The sequence below is a fragment of the Delphinus delphis genome, chromosome 12, assembly GCF_949987515.2.
Source record: "Delphinus delphis chromosome 12, mDelDel1.2, whole genome shotgun sequence".
NCBI lineage: Eukaryota > Metazoa > Chordata > Mammalia > Artiodactyla > Delphinidae > Delphinus > Delphinus delphis.
The window spans coordinates 8,724,689-8,746,558 of NC_082694.2; the positions used below are offsets into that span (position 1 = coordinate 8,724,689).

At 45.4% G+C, this 21,870-nt stretch overlaps 1 protein-coding gene across 1 annotated transcript; it reads left to right on the plus strand.

Moving 5' to 3' along the window:
• The first annotated feature begins 7,149 nt into the window (after positions 1 to 7,149).
• On the plus strand, positions 7,150 to 12,444 carry LYG2 (lysozyme g2). Its single transcript, XM_069541279.1, is given in 8 exon segments — positions 7,150 to 7,337; positions 7,738 to 7,841; positions 8,618 to 8,758; positions 9,750 to 9,806; positions 9,809 to 9,949; positions 10,834 to 10,968; positions 12,328 to 12,385; positions 12,387 to 12,444. Coding segments are annotated over 8 exon segments (882 nt in total).
• The last annotated feature ends 9,426 nt before the right edge of the window (positions 12,445 to 21,870 follow it).

The following is a 21,870-nucleotide window of genomic DNA, read 5'->3' on the forward strand; positions in this document are numbered from 1 at the left end:
TCCCCTGCTCTAGAGGGTAAATGTGGTGTAGCTGCTTTGAAGAGCAGCTTTATGAGATCTGGTGCAGCTGAAGATGCAATTCGGCTTATTTTCCATGACTGTACATACATACGCTTAAAACAAAATTGGTAATATTCATCAGTGCCCTTTAATAACCTGCTTACATAAAGAGCATAACAATATGTCATGAGCATTTCTTGTTGTTAAACAAGAAAACTTATTATTAAAAAGCCTCCCGCTGAGGCCTAACATGTTCCTCTCTCTCTGCACCTCAAGGGGCCTCTGGCCTGATTAAAAGTAACTGGAACCCTCTGCACACGCCATCCCAGGGTCGCACACACCTGAAGGCCCCCACTGCCAGTGACGAGGCTGTGTGCCTGATTTATTCCTCTCACCAACCGCTCCCCACCCCCAAATAATCCTGCCCTTGATTTCGCTATTACTGAGGAGCACTTCCAGTTCCCCTAGAAATGAAAACTGCAGAAGGCAGGAACAGGGAGTGATCAGGAACAGGGAAGGGCCAGGGCAAAGCAGGTTGAGGCTTGCATGTTGCTGGCTGGCGTCCGGGGTCAGGAGAGAAGACCAGGTGGAACAGAGGAAAGCCCCCCTGCTTTCTCCCTGTCGATGCCGAGGCTGCTGAGCCAAAGCCTGGCATTTCAGTGCCTCTGAACGTTTATGGGCTCCAACCTCAGCTACTCTGTATCTGGACCCCAGTAATCTTTCTGGCTCTCTTGTCAGTTTTAATCCTCCAGAGTGACTTTTCCACATTTTCTCCATTTCCTTAAGCCTCTAATTCCACATAATTTTTACTCTCAGCACATGATTTGGCCTCCTGCTTCAGAGGGATTAGGAATCATTAGAGAACTCTCAATTTTCTCTCATCGACTCTATAAATTGAACTGCATTGCTATCCAACTTCTTCCTCTCTTCCTCCTGCTACAATGGAAGGGGTGTTCCCATTCCTGCCTCAGGCCAGTCTCTATGATTTTGAACTCAAGCCTTTTACCTTACCTGATCACATAACGCTTCCATTCCCGAAAACCTCAATACCTTCTACAGGATTTAATATTCCAAGTCACTCCCAGCATAAACCCTAACAAAATGGCCTGACCCAAGTCTTTCTCCAGATGCCACCCCAGCTTTTCTCTCCATCACAGGCAGAGAGAGCAACTATGACACAGTTCTTAAAAATTCAGACTTCTCTTTTCTCCTTTTCAAACCACAAGGAAACTTCAAACAAATCTATTTCTAGATGTAGTTGCATGTGGGTACCTGGCTCAACCTAGGGATGGGAGTTCTCTGATTCGTTTGTTAATCTGAGTATTACTCTGTAATACGGCTATACCACAATTGTTAATCCACTCCCCTACTGACGAATTTTTGGAGTGTTTTCAGTATTGGCCTATTATGAATCACACTACTATGAACATTCTTGTACAAGTCTTTGGGAGACATTTGTTTTCACTTCTCTTGGATAAATGCCCCAAAATGGAATGGCTGGGTCATAGGGGAGATGTATGTTTAATTTCATAAGAAAGTGCTAAATAACTCTCCAAAGCAGTTATACCATTTTACAGTCCAACCAGAAATGTACAAGAGTTCTATTTGCTTTATATTCTCACCAACTTTTGACACAGGCAGTCTTTGATTTTAGTCTTTTAAGATAGTATGAAATGCTATCTCATTGTGGTTTTAATTTGTATTTCCTTGATGTCTGATGGTGTTGAGCACCTTTTCATGAGCTTTTTGACCATTTGTCTATCTTCTTTTCTGAAATGCTGGTCACATATTTGACCCTGGAAGACCCTGGAAGTGGTGTCTTCAGCAGGATATGGCATTTTACCTACTGTATAGTAGATTAAACCCCAAACAAGAAAAGCATACGGCAGTTCAAGCCAGGCATTAAAATATCTTGAGGTTACGGGCTTCCCTGGTGGTGCAGTGGTTGAGAGTCCGCCTGCCGATGCAGGGGACACGGGTTCGTGCCCCGGTCTGGGAAGATCCCACATGCCGCGGAGCGGCTGGGCCCGTGAGCCATGGCCGCTGAGCCTGCGCGTCTGGAGCCTGTGCTCCGCAACGGGAGGGGCCACAGCGGTGAGAGGCACGCGTACTGCAAGATATATATATATATATATCTTGAGATTAAATTAAACTTTTTAGTGAAATGTTGTGGAAGGGCTCCCTTCCACTAGCCATTGTTACCAAAGTGCCTTGCCATGCAATCTCGGGCAGCCCCTTCATTCTATAGGCCGTGCAGTAGATGCCTGGGCTGTGTGTGGCTATTTCTGGTATTGTTCTTCTCCTGTCCCACCAGGCAGGTTACAGAGTTGCAGCAATAGCCCTTGATTGTCCTGCCATATTTCCTTCCTGGAGGAAATGAGGTTTTACTTGTTACTTCCTATCCTGTAAGTCAAGTCTTCATTATTTTTCCTGAAGCCCCGCGGATAAATAAATGAACAAATCAACAACCAGCTAACCCATCAGGATCTGAGGGCAACCCCATCATAATAACTGGCATCTGTAGGAAGCACAGCAGTTTATAACATGCTTTCACATATATAATTTATTTTTATCTTCAAAACAAAGTCATAGGGTACCACTATCATGGCCTCATTTTACAGATGAGCCCAACTAAGGCTCAGAGAAGTTAAAGGAGTTACTCATGATAATCATCCTTGGCTGTTCTTGAGAAATGGAGAGCTGTGGCCAGCCTTCACACATGGCAACATGGTGGAAGCAACCCCGTGTCTACAACCACAGACTAGTTCTGGGAGGGAGGTGAGAAGCCACCGCAATGAGAAGCCCGTGCACCACAACAAAGAGTAGCCCCCGCTCACAGCAACTAGAGAAAGCCTGCGCGCAGCAGCAAAGACCCAACACACCCATAACTAACTAACTAACTAACTAACTAACTAACTAAATAAATAAATAAATAAATTGTACCTGAAAAGGATATGACTTTAAGTCTCTGTCATCAATGACTACAACTCTGTTATCAGATCAGTCTAAGGGGCGGGAGAACACTGGGGTTAGGAAATAGAGAGGCAGCAGAAAGAAAACTGGAAAATTTACTGGACTTGCCAGAGGCCTTTGACTCTTGTCTCAGACCTGGACATCACTGTGCCACAATAATGAGTCCCCCAACTGTGGCCCCCACCGGGCCCCAAACTATGCGTGACAGCGACCAGAACCTGGATTGGAGAGTCTTCTGACAATTACGATTTTTAAAAAAAAAGAAGCTTGAGTTTTCAATTTACTATATTTGCCAGCCATTTACATTATTTGGGGAAATTTTGAGGCCACTCTTGACACATGTAAAGTTTAAAAATTTCATTGGCAGCACTCGTAACTGCCATGAGTCACCCAGCCTGACAGGGAAATCTGGAATTATGGCTGAGACTAACAAGCAAGCAAATGACACCTCTTTCTTTATTGTCCTTGTCAATACGAAAATGGTTGATGAATCGGGTCTTAAATTTAAGACCTGGGTTTACATATGATAAAGGTCTTCTACTCTTCACCAATTGCAAGATAGAGAAGAAAATCAGAGAAAATTCACTTTGAAAGCCACCTTAAACACAGGATGACTTGCATGGCACTTGTGGGTTTTGGGTTTTTTTTAATTTTATTTATTTTGGGGTCTCCATTCCTGCGTGAGGGCTTTCTCTAGTTGCGGCGAGTGGGGGCTACTCTTTGTTACGGCGTGCAGCCTTCTTATCGCGGAGCACGGGCTCTAGGCGTGCGGGCTTCAGTAGTTGCGGCACATGGGCTCAGCAGCTGTGGCTCGTGGGCTCTAGAGCGCAGGCTCAGTAGTTGTGGTGCACGGGCCTAGTTGCTCTGCGGCATGTGGGATCTTCCTAGACCAGGGATCGAACCAGGCCCTTGCATTGGCAGGCAGATTCATAACCACTGTGCCACCAGGGAAGCCCCGCACTTGTGGTTTGGATGAGAACAGAAACGCAGTGCAAGTTTCCACACCTCTCCACTCAACCTCCCATATTTATTCCCTCTTCTGGATCAGGATGCACTTGACTCACCAACTCCAGTAGATGGTTGGAGCCGGAGGAGACCTCAGCGATCATCTGCTCTCATCCAACTTTTTGACTCTATAAGTGGGAAAATGATGTCTACACTGGTGGTTACCCTCAGCTGGTTAGTGGCAGATCTGAGACTGTGAGCCAGGTCTCTAGACTTCCAGGCCAGGGATCTTCCTGCCATACCCCGCTTTTGGAAGACTGATCGAAGCAAGCTGTCTGTCTGGAACCGGCGTACATCTTGGCTTAAGGTCTGTTGCTGAGCCCATTTAGATGTGAGGAGTGACTAGAGTCCTCACCTCTAGTGCCAGGAACCCCAAATGTATCATGACTCACCAGCGGCTACCAGACAATTGCTATATTGTAAATTCTGAGAGGCAGATAACTGATTGGAAGGGGCAGGAGGTCAGGGGTCTGGTCACAGAGTTCCATTTGTACAGCAAGGACATTGCTTGCATATAGATTGTGTTTTTATTTTGGGAAGCCTGGAGATTGATGGAGATTATAGCAGGTGACAAGGTCCCCTCAATCCCCTCCTGACAATATCAGTACAACTCACGTGCATAGTCATTTTTGGCATCCCTAGGAAGAGATGGAGAATCACTAAGTAAATTACTTTCAAATGTCAAAAATTACTAAGATCCTCACATGATAGTACTTGTACTTAACCATCCATTGTGTCAGTAGATCGTAGTCATTAAGAATTAGGTTTTAGGGAATGTAAATTGGTGCAGCCAGTATGGAAAACAGTATGGAGGTTCCTCAAAAACTAAAAATAAAATTGCCATATGAGCCAGCAATCCCACTCCTGGGCATATAGCCAGAGAAAACTAAAAGATACATGCACCTCGGGGCTTCCCTGGTGGCGCAGTGGTTGAGAGTCCACCTGCCGATGCAGGGGACACGGGTTCGTGCCCCGGTCCGGGAGGATCCCACATGCCGCGGAGCGGCTGGGCCCATGAGCCATGGCCGCTAAGCCTGCGCGTCCGGAGCCTGTGCTCTGCAATGGGAGAGGCCACAACAGTGAGAGGCCCGCTTACTGCAAAAAAAAAAAAAGATACATGCACCCCAACGTTCACTTGCAGCACTATTTGCAACAGCCAAGACATGGAAACAACCTCAGGATGTTGATAAAAAAGGATAAAGGATAAAAAAGCTGTGGTACATATATACAATGGAATACTACGCAGCCATAAAAAAGAATGAAATAAAGCCATTTGCAGCAACGTGGATGGACCTAGAGATGATCATACTAAGTGAAGTAAGTCAGAAAGTGAAAGATTCACTTATATGTGGAGTCTAAAATGTGACACAGGGAATTCCCTGGTGGTCCAGGGGTTAGGACTCTGTGCTTTCACTGCCGAAGGTGGGGGTCCAATCCCTGCTTGGGGAACTAAGATGCTGCAAGCTGCCAAAATAAGTAAGTAAGTAAGTAAATAAATAAATAAAATATGACACAAATGAACTTACCTATGAAACAGAAACAGACTCAGACATAGAGAATAGACTGTTGGTTGCCAAGGGGGGAAGGTGTTGGGGGAGGGACGGTTGGGGTGAGCAGATGTAAGCTTTTATATATATGATGGATAAACAACAAGGTCCTACTGTAGAGCACAGGGAACTATATTCAATATCCTGTGATAAACCATAATGGAAAAGAATATATATATATATATATATATATATATATGTATAACTGAATCACTTTGCTGTACAGCAGAAATTAACACATTGTAAATCAACTATACTTCAATAAAATAAAATTTTTAAAAAAGAGCTAGGCTTTAGAGTGCAACCAATCTGGGTTCAGACCTAGGCTGTACTCCTTACTACTATTCTACCAGGCCTACTGTGCAAGCTCGATGCATGTTAGCTACCATTGTTATCAATAGAGAAGATATAAAGTGACAAAAAGCCACTGTGGATTCAGTTGATTCATATTCATCTGTATTTAAAAATTACAACAGCATCTACCTGAATGACTGGTAAATATCTATGACTGGAGTTATTTATTCAGGCCACAGACAATGTTTTGTGTGCAAATTAATTGATTTGAACCTGTTACAGTAATCACTCTGCTGGGTCATGGGTCCATGGTGCTAGTACCTCTGATGTTGTAGAAGAGCATGGATTTTGGAATCTCACAGTCCAGGGTCAAATCCCAGCTTTGCCATGTCCTACCGGTGCCATCTTTGACAAGTTGCTTAACTTCTCTGAGTCTCAGTGTCCTCATCTCTAAAATAAATGATAATACCTCCCTCACAAGGTTGTTGGGAAGATCAAGTGATACAATGTCCACAGCAACCTAATGGACGATGGGTGTCAAATAAATGTTCATTTGTAGTCTCACAACTTGGGCAAAGCTTCATAATCCACATCACTTTGAAAACCATTACTTAAATTGCAGAGGACAGGGACTTCCCTGGTGGCGCAGGGGTAAAGAATCCCCCTGCCAATTCAGGGGACACGGGTTTGAGCCCTGGTCCAGGAAGATACCCCATGCTGCAGAGCAACTAAGCCTGTGCGACACAACTACTGAGCCTGCGCTCTAGGACTCGTAAGCCACAACTACTGAAGCCCACGTGCCTAAAGCCCACGCTCCGTAACAAGAGAAGCCACCGCAATGATAAGCCCGCACACTGCAACAAAGAGTAGCCCCCGCTCGCCGCAACGAGAGAAAGCCCGCACGCAGCAGCGAAGACCCAATACAGCCATAAATAAATTAATAAATATATTAAATAAATAAATAAATTGCAGAGATCCTGGACATTAAGACCTTCATACCTGGAAGGACTTGTAGCCCCACTATCTGAAAACAGGGAGAAGAATAAAGTAAGCTCCACATTCAACAGTCCTTTCTATGTTTTATTATTTCTTTTATTCTCTAGGAGCATCTAAGGACAGCTTCAGCCTCTACCTAGTATCTTTCACCTAACTTAATTCTTGGTCTACTTCTCCTTCTCCCTTTCTTGAACTTTCTCCTTACCCTTAGCCTGGAAGCCCCACATAAGCCCCTGCACTGGGAGGGCCATGAGCACTGTGTCAGCGTGCTGTTGCCACTGTCACTGGTGGAAGCCCAGGTGTTCCTGAGGGCTACCCTGGAGCAGCTGGACCCATGCCAAACCCCTTCTTACAGAGAGGCACTGACTGTGGCGTTGATGGTGGTGGTGGAACAGGTCCTGATAGTCGAAGCAGGATCATCAGTGGCTCAGGACATACCCACCCTTCTTCCCTGGAATGCAAGGCTGGAGGCCACTTAAAAGGGCAGGCTGTTCTGCAAACAGGAAGGCAGTCTGGGCAGAAGTGAGTGCAGTGGGGGAGAGCAGAGATCAGCTTCTGGAGGGCATGTTCTCCTAGAAGGTGTGGTTTACCCATTGCCAGGGAGCTGGGAAAGTCACTTGACTCCGGGCCTCTGTCTTCCCTGTCTCCTGCTCAGTCTCCCTCACATCTCTGTTCACTTGGTGGATGAGTGGAAGGACGTGTACAGTCATGGAAATTTCTCACACTGCTGGTAGGACCCGTGTCAGATTCCCTCCTCCCCTCTGGGAAATGCGCTTTGCCTATTTCGAAAATATCTCTTCCGCTTCCTGTTTCTGGAGCTGCACAATGTGCTCCGTCTCTTCCTTTAGACAGAAGTTTGAAGACAGTCCATCCTTGAAGAAATTTTCCTCCTTGGCCAAATCCTTTTTTACCATTTCCTCAGGAAGTTTGGGAAACTGGCACCCATGTTCCCAGTCCCTGGCTTCGCACTGACCTCCCAAGAGCAGGCAGACACTCTTGGATCTGCTTATCAGAGGCAGAAGTGGAGCAAGGAGCCAAGGTCACCCATTGAGATCACGTGACATGTTGCTATGGGAATCATGTGAGAGTGGAATGAAGAACAAAGAACAGAAGCCTCAGCATTGCAGGCAAACAACCAATCCAGGAAGGGCAGCTGCTAGTATTTCCTGTTTATTTATCTTTTTTAGACTAAGTATCTGTTTCTTGTTCTCAAATTTAGAAGCTGTTTGCCTAGCACAATTTTAGATACCCAGAAACAGTCCACCAAATATATGCCTCCAGTACACCTTGGGGGTTCATTAGATTAATTAATAGTGGTTAATATACGCTTTGAAATCCTTTCATTAAAAGGGCCACCTAAATCCCAAGTACCATTATAATCAGGCCTAATGAGGTCAGTGGTTTAAAGAGGGTTTTAAAGCATATATAAAGCTCCTCCCAGATCAGGGGTACAGCATGAAGGTGAGAAGAGGCAGGTGAGTCTGCATGCTGGCATTTAAAAGCTCCTCCACAGCGGGAGAGCCACACTGAAGGCAGCAGATTGAAACCAGGTGCTTGGAGATCTGCTAATGGATTCTCAAACTTAAACCTATGTTTTAGGGATAAGGCCACCACTTTGTAAAATCCTGACAGGTTGCTGCTGAGTTCGGAATACCTTCTGGTGAGCCATTCTGGGGGTCTTGGGGAGGGGCTTGGGGAGGATTAAGCCTATGGCTTTGCCGTTGGTTGAGTGATGTTCGTGAGAGCAACTCCGAGCAGTATTTTCTCGCAGGCTTCACGTGAATGATCCTTGTGCCCCGCAGGCACTTCTAGGGGCTCACGCTCCTTCACCCTTTCAATGAACCCTCGCCTGCGTTCCTGCCTGTACCGTGGCTGCTATGGTACCATCATGACCATGGAGACCTCTGCTGCTACCTGTGATATCACCGGGGTGATTGCCGGCAGTGAGTGTGAAGCCAGGCAAGCATTTGGCTAGCCCCCTTTCATCATTTTCAGATTCTTTCTTAGGAAGGAGCTCAATTCTGAGAAGTTCATTATTATAGTAGTAATATCAACATTAAAACTGAGGGAAAAACAGAATCCTGACTCCCCTATCAAGCTGCTGCTTTTCACTTTCCCTTCATCCTTTCCAAACCTGGTCGAGAGGTGTTTATTTCTACATATTGAAATGATTGCTTAATTAAAATATCAAATTCTGGCTTTGTTTGTTCGTTTGTTGTTGTGTCGACTTCAGGTTACAGCGTGAGCATTTTAAGCAACGCTCTCTGTACGTCCTCTCTTGTGTAATTCTGTTCTGAAGTCTTCTTCATGTTGTCTCAGTATTAGCATATCAGAGCTGGAAGCAACTACAAGGTCAATCTAATCCTACCTTCCCAATTGACAGATCAGACAACTGAGGCTCAGCAAGGAAGAGAGACTTCCCGAGGGCCCAGGGCTAGGTAGTGTCAGACCAAACTCAAACATAGGTTGGCTGATTTCTAGTCCAAGACTTTTCCCAATGCACCAGCTATGGCAGAAAAGAGAACAAGAAAGAAAGCAGAAGTGGTATCCATCTGGGGCTGAGGACCTTTCTGGGTTTATGCAATCAGAGACCAAAAAATGTCCTAAGGGGCTTCCCTGGTGGCGCAGTGGTTGAGAGTCTGCCTGCCGATGCAGGGGACACGGGTTCGTGCCCCGGTCCGGGAGGATCCCACATGCTGCGGAGCGGCTAGGCCCGTGAGCTGTGGCCGCTGAGCCTGCGAGTCCGGAGCCTGTGCTCCGCAACGGGAGAGGCCACAACAGTGAGAGGCCCGCGTATCGCAAAAAAAAAAAAAAGTTCCTAAAATGGTTGTCCCAAGCCTGTGGGCCACAGTCAGACCTGTGGCTAACTTATTAAACTTTGAAAAAGGGGTCTCTTCTGGAGTGGAGGAAACAGTTTATTTTCTATTGGTGTAGGCATCTGTGGTTTTGAAATGTTTGCTGAGATGGATTTGAAGGTCTTCAAGTCTTACAAATTCTAATCAAAGAAGTCAGGCTGAGGCACTGCATGGACCCTGCTCTCACTGCAGCCATCATTTCCAGAGAAAGCCATGGTGGAACCATCCGGCAAGATGGCTGGGACCACAAAGGACTTAAATTTGGCTTGACGCAGGTACTCAGCTAGAAACTTTCAATCGGCCCCACTTCATCCTTCCTCACAGAAGCTAACCCAAACTGGAAATGTATCTGCATTTATCCTAGGCTTCAAAACACGGGTACCTGCATAATTTCCACTGGGATTTCTGTAACATGTCAAGGTATACCAGTTATTGGATATCTTTTTTTAAGTATCTTATGAGTTTTGTAATTACAATTTGTAATTAATATTATGCAATGTACTTAAATTGAGAAAATCTTATAAAGGGTACTATTATAGGTATCCCTTTGAGGTTCATGAAATAGTAAATTTCATCTGTGTAGATCAAAACATTATAATGAAACCCTACTTGAACCAACTTGTCCTTTAGGCAAATTGGAGGAAGGGGACCCAAATTATCGGATATTTGCTTCCAGGTTTTCCCCTATTCTATTCTATTCTATTCTATTCCATGCCACACGGCTTGAGGGATCTTAGTTCCCCCACTAGGGATTGAACCCAGGCCCCGGCAGTGAAAGCACTGAGTCCCAACCACTGGACCGCCAGGGAACTCCCCCAGGCTTTATTTTAAATTGTCTGAGAAACCGAGACTTCTAGCCTTCCAATTATTTTTGACTGCAAATATCTAGACTTTGGGTGCTCATTATTTGTTTTGAAACAACTTTTTAATTTTTTTTGAGTGCTTAACTAAAACTATGCTACATCCACTTCTCCCAAATCTTACTGTATTTCTCTGATTCTCTTTTCTGTGAAAGGACTTGTAGAATTGATTCTGTGGGAATAAAGAAAAGGGATAAGGCCAGTGTCTATGACCTTGAACATAAGGAGGAGAAATCAGGACAGCAGAAGAATGTGTTACTCCATCCAGATGTTGACATTCTTATCTGAATTTTCTAGCTTGATAAAAAAAAATCCATCGACCTGTTGGTACCTGGGACAGCAAAGAACACCTTTTGCAGGCTGTTGGGATTCTCACAGACAGAATTAAGGCAAACCAGAAAAAATTCCCCACGTGGAGTGTGGCTCAATACCTCAAAGGTAGGCCAGTGCTTTGTTTAGAAGAGCAGTGAGTGAGAGCCCAGAAGGCCGGGTGTACCTTGGGCCTCCCTGGGCCTGTGCCCATAGGGTCAGCAGTGGGCCTGGGAGGACCCCTAGTGTTCTCTGAAGCACTGAGTTCCTTGGAGTGTTCTTCATGCCCAATTTCCATTCCCCTTCTGCCAGATGTTGGGGGTTCTTGTTACATCTCATTGGTTATTGAGCCATTGAGTGATACCTTGAGCGTTAGTGTGATTGTTTAAAAGAATGTTTGCCTTCCTCTGATGGGTTTTTTTTCCCTGGTGCAAGAAGATTTTACCCACTTTCTGAATTTTTTGAACAAATTTTCACTCTCTGAGCATCCTCAGTGACACCAGGGCTTTAGGTACCATGATGTGTCCAGGTGGAAATCCCTGCTAGGCTGATCACAGACCCCCTCAGGTTCAGCATCTCCCAGACTGAACTAACTCACTAGCCTCTCACTATAAACTTGCTTTTTCTTCTGTATTTTCTGCCTCTGTGAAAGGCACTATAACACACCCAGTCATCCCAGCCAGAAAAAAACATATTTTTTTCTTAGGTTCTCTGGTTCCTTCTCCCTTCACATCCAGCCATACCAATTCTTATTAAGTCTGCCTCCTATAGGCCCATGGTGTGTATATACCTCTCTCCTTTTATGGCCTTAATTTCAAATAAACAGTTTTACATTTTATGGCCTTAATTTCAAATAAACAGTTTCTATTTTCTATTTCAAGGTCCTTGAAGGCAGGGATCAGGACCAGGGGTCTTTATCTCTAGACATCCGAGCAGAGCACAATTACGGTAAACACATGAGTAACTACTGAAGATTAACCTTCTAGGGGATAATACACATATGCTCAAACATGCATATCGCACACATACACCTACAAAGGAATGAGTATGTCTCGAGCATCACTGTGCGCTCAGTGTGGCACACATCCTGGTCATAGTAGGTGCTTAAAACATTTTATTGAATGAACGAATGAGTGAATAAATGAGTGAGTTCTTGAATGACTGAGAGAATGTTACAAGCAGTTTTAGACTGAAGATTTACTGGGGATCTAGTTTTGCCAGGCCTGCACTAAATAAGAAGCAAATCTGACTTTTGCAGCAAGAAAAACAAAAGTCTTCAGAAAAAGAGAGAGAGAAGGAAAGCAATCTGGAAGTTTTTCAGTGATTCTTGAGGAAATGGATCCTTTCAGGAGGAGAGGAAGGGGGGAAAGAGGATCTGGGACTGTCTGCTTTGGAAGATTTCCCTGGAGGGCTGACATCCCGGGAATGCTCATATCTTATTTCTGCTGAAAGTTAATCTTTCAATCTGAACCTCTGGTTTCATCTCAGGTGGTCTCTCAGGCTTCAAGTCAGGAACTGAAGCCACTGCCACCCCCGCGGACATAGACTGATGTCATCAGTGATATTATAGCTCGAGCTAAATTCTATAAGAGACACGGCTTCTAGGCAAAGCTCTGTGGGTGGGCCAGGTTGGCAGGTGCTCAGATAGCCCCTCTTCGAGGGTTTGATATGGTTGTGTTGTACCCAACACTGGCAAAGGAATGGTCGCACTTATGACAGAAAATTCATTTCTCACTTTTCTTCATGCAAATAAGCATAAAAAAAGGAAAATCTACCCAGTTCACATTACGGTTCCCATGAACTATGCATAAACATATGCATAATTATTGTGCAGTAAATGTAAATGTCATAGTAAGTGACATATTCTTAAGAATAAGTCCACATATTGCAGCAAGGCCTCATTTTAGCCCATGATTTCTTTTCTTTATTTTATTTATTTTTTTCTTGGTTATACCACATGGCATGCGGGATCTTAGTTCCCCAACCAGGGATCAAACCCATACCCCCCTGCAGTGGAAGCGTGGAGTCTTAACCACTGGACTTCCAGGGAAGTCCTAGCCCATGATTTCAATGCCCACCTACTCCCTGTCTTACCAGAATTGCTAACAAGAAGAGAGCCTGACCTGAGCCTTTGTCCTTTTCCTAGTATCTGCTCAAGCTACTAGGGCTTTGCTTGTGAGGAATGCCCGACTCCCAAGCTGGTCAACCTGGGAGGCCATGGAGAAACCAGGCTGGAATTCTAGCTCCCTGGGTACCTGAGAGCCAACTGTGGTGAAGCTGATCTTCCTCAAGGGACATACACCGTGTCCCTCAGGCCCACACCTACCTCTTGTGTCTTCTTCCTGTTGTTTGCTGAAGATCCAGGGACTGGCTTCTTTTCTTCCCTTTTCAGTAGTTGCTGCCACACAATCTTTCAAGAGGTCCATTCTCCACCAAACATGGCTGAAGATAAGCATATAGGAGCCAATTTTGTTATTGTTCTTTAGGTGTAAGTAAAATGAACCAGTTCAGGAAATTTTAAGCAGTAAAAGGAAATTACCGAAAGGCTATCAAAAGGCTCCCAGAGCCAGTGAAAGGCTCAAGGACAAGAAGAGTAACCAAGCAGCTCTGGGGTCTGGGTAGCAGGAAGCAGTTGACCATACTTTATAGCATCCCTACTGCACGAATGAATTAGCACTCTCACTGCGTAAATGAACTCCAACGACCTTTTCTCCCATCCTTTCATCATTCTGCTTCACCTCTATAGTTCCGGGAGAGACTGATGGACTTACCTGGGATCATATACACACCTGCAGGCTGGCTGCTCTGCTTTTTGGTCTTGCCCAGACCACCCACAATGGAGAAGAGACATTCTTCCAGAAGGAAACCTGATGCAGTTTGTGGCTTTACTTCCACACTCAGAAGAAAACACAAATAATATGTTGGAATGTAAAGCTCTCAAAGTCCCTGCCGATATGGCCCCTGCTGGGCCTTTAGCTCCCTTCAGAGATGTTCAATAAATGTTTCTACACATCACTTCTTTTTCTGAGGAGGAATCAAAATCATACCCACCTACCTCTGAGCCCCCTTGGAGAAAGCCAAGTAAACCCTTCTCTGCTCAATGACCTCTCAAGTCTACCTGCAGATTTCACCCAGGCAGAACTGGGACCCCTGTGTTTCCCTGGGCAGAGCCTATGGTCAGCTGGTGAGGCAGCCCTGCAGCATGTAGACCAGCATCTTTTATGACTGGTTGAGGACCATGCTGTACCAGTTAAATACTCTGATTATTATCTCTGCATGTGGGCAATCCAGGACATTCTTTAGATGTTCACTTTGCTCAAGAATGATTTCTTCTGTGGGAGAAATCACAGCATGTACTCCATCTAATTGCCAACTCCTTCAATGTCACTACTAAAGCAAAAAAGTACACCCAGGTGAGATAATTTCCAAATAATTTGAAAAACAAGAAATAGTATGATGACTCATACTCTGAATCATACTCTGAATCTATTCCCCCAGTATTCTTTTTATGACTGAGATACCAGATGTTCTAGAGGAGAGTCAATATTTAAGTTGTCTTAGTTTGGTTCCCGTAGAAGCAGACCCTGAAACAACTTCAGGTGCAGGTGGTTTATTTGAGAGGTTCAGGGAATGCTGATATGAAGTGGCTGGGGGATACAGGGAAGGGAAGAAAGCCAATAAAATGTGTGTCGTCAAGCCGGCTACCACAGTGGGCACTGGAGCTCAATCCTCCAAGCAAACACTGAGGGACTGTGCAAAACACACTGCAGAATTATTATACACAAGGGCCAAGAAGCTGGGGTATTTATACATCAACTTCTAAGAGCCATTGACTGGGGTATCTGCCTGTTGGGAGGAGAGCAGCTTAATTCTTTGCTCCTCTGGTCTTCCATGCAAATAGGTGGCACACTTTTCAGAACTTCCAAGGGAATGAGACCGTTGACACCGAGATGCAGATCCTGGCAGATGGAAGTCAGCTGAGCATCCTGAAATGTCTAGGGATGTAGGAAGGCCCCTGCTTGGGTGTGGGGTGCAGAGCATCTCTTTTCTCCACTCTTCAAAACATTTCTCTTCCCTCCCTCTAGCCTAATACCCCTTAATAACTTCACGCTTTTAAAAACAAATACCTGGAACAGAGGCTGACCTCAGTCAAAGGAACACAAAGGAAGGCCTGGCCAATGAGGGAGAGAAAACACAAAAAACAAAACACAAATTAAAGTCTCAGAGGAATTATCATGCCACGTGGACATTCCTGCTGCTTGGGTTCACTCAGTAGGTTCCTCAAAAAAGCTATGCTGTTTACTTTTAGTAAGATGAGAAGTTAAAACTTGGATGAAGCTTTGAAAATGTGAAGGGCAGAAAGGGATGGGAGAGGCGTGGTTTCTGATTGTGGCTTTGAGCTTGAAGCACCTGCCTGACCCCCAGGCTCTGGCGTCCTGAGATGAGCTGCACACAGGGAGCGAGCGGAGTCTGGGTATGGACGGTTTGCTGCTCATTTCTGTTCCACCTGCTTGTCTTTCTTTGCTGGTTGTCTGGGGGTGAATGCCTACTTGACTGACAAGCTCTAATTTAAGAGCAGCAAAGAGTAGCAACCCCACTCCAGGGCTTGGCTTTGCCAAATCCATTCTGAATGTAGGAAAAATAGCTTTTCTCATTTTTAAAGAATGAAGTAAGTCGCTGTAGGCTGTTCGCTGTAATTTGAAACTGGCCAAACTATATGGAGGGTTCTAGGAGCCACGACTGTGAGCATGTCGTCTCACCTGTTGGATCACACCAAGTCGACGCCATGAAAAGCTATGGGTTTGGCTTCTCTTCGCGGCTCTACATGGCTCCGTTCCTAACCACATCCTCGTCTATCCTGCCTAAATTTCTCTCCAACCATGTCCTTCACTCCGTCTCTCACACCCTGGTCCTTCCTTCTGCAGGATCTATGCTCCCCCACCTGTTCCCCAGGTCGTCTGCCCCTTCTGAATTCTTGGGTCTACACCAACCTCTCCACTGCTGAGGCTCTGCCATGGGCTTGGCGTCCCCTCCCGCTGCCTCCATTTCCCAGCCTTCTGTCACTACTTCCTGTCTCTCTCCCGCACTGGATTCTAAAATGAAGACAAAGATGTTTTACAAAGTGAACTCTTAGTTAAGTTATCGTTATTATGTGTTATTTCCAACTTAAGGAATTGGAGCCAGAGAATCTGGATTAGCATTTTCACAAGTAAAGAACAAAAATTCCTTATCACTCACATCTTTGAGGATTGTTTGAAGTTCTCTCTAAAGAGAAGAGTCCCCTGCTCAGGTGTCCTTTGAGCTTTGTGTCCACGGATCTAAAATAAAAATGATCAGATAGAACAATGTGTTTCAATATGTGTCCTTATACTTTATGAAAGTTATAAAAGCATAATAATTAGATTAAATTTGATGATGTACACACATTTTTACTTTGATTTTCTTGCAAGAATATAATGAACTGATCTTGGGGTTGTCCTGGATTCTAGAATGTTTTGTCAGAGTATCTTAGGGGAAGAAGATACAACTTAAACGCAATACAGTTCTGAAGGTATTGTTGTGGGGTTTATGGGTGAAGAAAACACAGTTTTCCTCACAGCTGCTCAACACCATGTTGCTTACAAAGACTTTCCCCTAGGTGCAGTGCATGGGTTGTTTTAGTTTTTTGTGGGTTTTTTTGCGGTACGCGGGCCTCTCACTGTTGTGGCCTCTCCCGTTGCGGAGCACAGGCTCTGGACGCGCAGGCTCAGCGGCCATGGCTCACGGGCCCAGCTGCTCCGCGGCATGTGGGATCTTCCCGGACTGGGGCACGAACCCGTGTCCCCTGCATCGGCAGGCGGACTCTCAACCGCTGCGCCACCAGGCAAGCCCGGTTGTTTTAGTTTTTATCTGTCAATCTGTCTATGCTCTTATTTACAGAGTAGTGCTAAGTAGTGCTAAGAGGTAGGGTCTGTTCTCATTTCGTCTCATTCTCAGCATACTTTGAAGACAGGTGAGGATCATGAGGCTGTGGAGTCTGTGGATGGTTCTGGGTCTTGGGGTCTTCTTGGGGGATCTGGGGAGAGTGTCCACTCTGGAGATCTCAGGACATCTTGACTATCATCACCAGCGAAGACCTCTGAAAGGTCCTGAGGTCCAGTACCCACAGTGAGAGCAGAGTTGGAGGGGGAAGTTGTGAGAGCCACAGGTATCTTCAGAGTATGGAAGATGCATTCTGAGAAGAGAGAAGCCTTCTGCTCAAAGAAAAGCCAAGAGCTGAAGGTTCACCCGAGAGTGCGTGCTCTGTGGGAGGTGGCTCAGCACGGGGGTGGGGGTGTGGTCAGAAGGACATGAATTAGACCAGAGTATGGAGTACATCCATTAGGGAATAAGATTAATTTACCAACATTGATCAATATTCAATGAGTGAATCCGCCTGCATACCTTTACTGATAAGACCTCTTTGCACGTAAAGCTGCTGTTGAAACAACAGGAGAGACCAATAGAGGACCTCCTTAATGGCAAAGTACATTCAATTATTAAAACTCACGATGATGAAGAAAACTGAGCCATAGCTGCTGTAGGTACGATATGGACCATTTCGCTTAGACGTTCTTTGTTCTGTGTGCAGCTTCTTCCCTTTTCTGGGCCTGGCCTCAAAGTCTTGGCCTGTTCCCTTCCGGTGCAATGTGGGGGCCTGGAGCTGGGTCCAGAAACCTCCATGTGACCACTTTTCCAGAATTCCCAGTAGGCAAGTTCGGCCCTGAGGAGAGCAACTCTGCCCCGGCCAACACACACTCTCATTTCTCTGCCTAATTTTCAGCTGGTGTTTGAGAAGGAGGGAACTGGATGGGTGTTTTGGTGATCTACACAAGTTCGAGATTAAGGGAGCATCAGTGATAACCTCCCAAAGAGGGAAAAATGATCTCAGGTGTGAATAGTAACTATCGTGTTTGCACAGGGGCATAAACATTTTAGGCACCGGACACCCCAAGTCAGCACACAGATATGAGTCCACTTCGCAAAACTTTCAAATCAAGTCTTTCCCGTGAGATCAAATTCTTACGGACATGGCAGGGTTATGGATCTAATTCAATTGCATAATCGCTCAGGAAATGAGCCCTACTCTGGGGGCAAGCCCAGTGCTAGCAGGTGTCGTCTGCCTCCCAGGTGCTAATAGTCTGGAGAGTAAGGAGGCCTACTTCCCAAACTAGGACGTCAAGGAATCTTAAAATTCATTGCTTTCCTCAACACTTTGGCAAAAGTAGGGGCCGGTCCAAGGTTCACCCCAGCAGCCTGGATTCACTGATAGCCTGGGCCTTAATATGCTAGGGGCAGAGGTCAAATGGTATAAAAAGGTTAAGTGGCTGTGTTCATTTCTGAAGGAAACATACTGTCACCATTACTAGCAATAAAAACAGTGATAGCTACTATCTCTGGGTACTGAATCAGTTGCTTTACATTTATTTCATTTAATTCCCATGATAAAAGTGCTATTATCATCCTCATTTAATGGATGAGAAAATGGATAAGACACAGCAAAATTAAATTACTTGCCAAGTTCCCACAGCCAGTACTAGGGTTTGAACCCAGGGATGCCAGGCTCTGTAGCATGTGCCCTTAATCCCCGTGATGTCCTATGTGTGTAGTAACAGTGTTCTGTCTGCATCATGGATTCCCCAATTCCCACCTCTGCCCTCACAATTTCTAGTTGACCCCATAAGGTACGTACGTGGCTGATTAAATGTCTGCAGTAATGCAAGGGATCAAATGTTGGTTGGAAATTATTTCTTTCTCTGAATCTTTTCTTCCCTCGTACGCCTCCTTCATTTTGTATGTAAAACAAAGGCCTACTCAGTTTCAGACATGTATAATGTTGTGGCTAATTCTGAAATGTGAAATACAACAGCTTAGAAACCTTGTCCTCCCCCAACCCCTTCGATCAGTCACCCTGGAAATTTCCAGCATAATTTAAAACATTCTTCTTTTGGAATTGCCTAGGAAGCAATTTTAAATTATCACTCATGAAGGCAGATTACCTGTGAAGGTAGATGTGTTACCTGGAAACCCCCAAAAGTTCTTTGGAGTCACATGTTGCAAAAAGCTAACACACAAAGAACCAGGTGATTAACCCAGGCAAGGTTGTTTTCATTCAAATGTAGAGGCTTAATGAGCCTGATTTAACTCAGATGGACACCACACTGGCCCAAAGGAAGAATTTCCAACCTGGTGGACTAAGTAGGATCCTTCCCAGGGTGTTGACTCGGAAGAAAACATACTGAACTTTTATCATGGGAACTGAACGAGGAAATAAATATAAAGCAACTGATTCAGTGCCCAGAAACAGTAGCTGTCATTGTTTTTATTGCTAGTCATGGTGACAGTATGTCTCCTTCAGTGCCCTCATGCAGATGGGCTCTTTAAAGCAGATGACATAGAGCACATCCATCAAAACTTTCTTAATTGCACATCGCTACTAGTGAAGAATTTTTTAAGGATACCCGAATACATTTGTTCATTTTACAAATTTCCTGTATCCTGATATTTTACATACGTTATGAAATATTACAAAAATATAAATTTGAAGGATTCGATGAGAAAACAAATGGAAACAGAATTTCCAGGACTTATTTCCCTCACCCCAGTGGACCACGCTCTCTCCCTTGGGTATGCAAGCTCCACTTTGGAGACAGCACCCTCTCTCTTCTCCTGTCCTCCGGGGTCACTGCCTCCGAAAAGACTGAAGCAAAGGATCTTCGAAGGATGTTAGCCAACAAAGCCAGCATCCAAGAGGCTGGGAAATGGTTTTGTGTGGACTCAACGACCATTGCGGCCATCACCTCCTGGGAGAGCCATGCTGGGCGGGTCCTCAGAGATGCCTGGGGAGATACAGGAAATTGGATTCGGGCTGATGCAGGTAGGACAGCAAAGCCGTGCAGGCTGGTTCAGTTGGCTGTTGGATTTTGGCTGTAAAACATCACAGGAGGTCAAGGGACTGTTTTATTTTATAGCACGAAAATGATCCCAACTCGTACTCTGTGGCAAGTTTTAAGTGGGCAAAATGCACCTTTCCAGGTCCCCTCTTTCAGGGGCTCTGCCCGGCACCTCTTCTACCCAATCCCAGCTCCCTCCCTGGGGCACCACCTCCCTCTGTGCTCCAGACAGGCTGTTGCTCCCTGAGAACCATCACTTTCCCACTTGCTTCCCCCATCAGACTGAACTGATGACCTGAGGAGAGCAGAGAGTGGCTTGGAGGTAACTTTTCTGAACAGCTGCCCCTTCCCTGAGTATTCCTGAAGACTCAAGGCCTTAATTCGATGACTGCATTTCTTTTTTTCTTTTATTCATTTTAGTTGTTTTTTTCCAGTTTTATTAAGATACAATTGACATACAACACTGTCTGTTTAAGGTGTACAGCATGATTCAACTTACACATACTGTGGAATGATTAAAAAGTTTAGTTAACATCCATCATCTCATACGGATGCACACACACAAAAAAGAATTTAACGTGATGAGAATTTTTAGGATCTACTTTCTTACCAACTTTCAAAATACATCAACAGCAGTGTTAACTCTAGTCATCACATTGTACATTACTTCCCTAGTACTTGTCTTACAACTGGAAGTTTAGGCCTTTTGACCACTTTCATCCCATTCCCACTCCCCCACCTCTTGCCTGTGGTAACAAAAAATCTGGTCTCTTTTTCTATGACGTTTCTTTTTAGATTCCACATATGAGTGAGATCATATAGTATTAGTCTTGGTCTGACTTATTTCACTTAGCAAAATGCTGTCAAGGTCCATTCATGGTGTTGGAAATGACAGAATTTCCTTCTTTTTATGGCTGAATAATAGATATATATATTGAATATATATATAATGTATGTATGTATATATATATATATGTATATGTATATCTATGCTACATTTGGTTTATCCATTCATCCATTGATAGACACTTAGGTTGTTTCCATGTCTTGGCTATTGTTAAATAATGCTGTTATGAACGTGGGGTTACAGAATAGACCCCCAGAGACAAAGTGGTGTCTAGTTGGGGAACAAGAGCGTGCTCTGGTGGGAGCTGGGGAGATGGTCCGCTAGGACTGTGGTCCAGGGGCCAGAAGGGCTCTGGTGTCAGAAAGAAGCCCAAGGTTGATGGTGAACAAGGGGGAAGTGGGGAGGAGGTGGGTCTAAGGACAGAGAAGACCCCGGTAGCCAAGACAAAGAAGCCGGTGGGGATGAGTGGGAGTGAAAGAGGACAAGTGACAAGTATGAGGACACAGTGGCCAGGGGACTCTGGAGCAAAGTGGTAAGGCCAGCTGTGGGGGTGGGAATGCCAGTGAGAATGGAGGGGCCTTGGCAGAGAGGGCCCTGGCGGCAGAACAAGAGCCAGTGATGCGGTGGAAAAGTGTGGTGGGGGGCAGGGCCCGCCGGTGAGGAGGGAGACAGTGAGGGAGACCTGCCCGGAGCCTGGACGGCTGCAGTGAAGGGAAACGGGCCTGTGGAAGGCACTCCAGCAGAGGCTGGGAGACCTTGTAGTGCCCTCTGAGAAGGTGGAGGCTGGGGTTATGGGGGCTCAGAAAGAGGACCGTGAACGCTGAAGTGGGCACAGAGGATGCAGTATCTTCTCCAAGCTCCCCAAATAGCAGAATGCCAGCTTTGGAAGACAACCTGTATGTACATATATGAAAACACCTCACAGCCAGGATAACGACACACAGTGTGGTGACAGTTGCCCTTATCAAGGAGCTTGCCCGGAACTCCCTGGGGCTGCAGGGGACAGGGTACAAGCCTCAGTTAGGGCGGAACAGGGGCAAGGTCCTAGCAGGGGTAGCGGCACCTGATGGTTTCTCCTGTCCTGTTTCCTGCACCCCATTTCTCACCAAGGCGTTATCCCACATTCTCTTCCCTAGAGATTGCCCTGACATGTCAGGCCAAGCTGTCCTGAGGCCCTGGAATTGTACCAGCCTTCCTGGGAAAAAGAAACACAGAAAGCAGGGAAGTGATGGACCTCCTGCACAGAAGAGAAAGCAGGACTGGCGCCGCTTT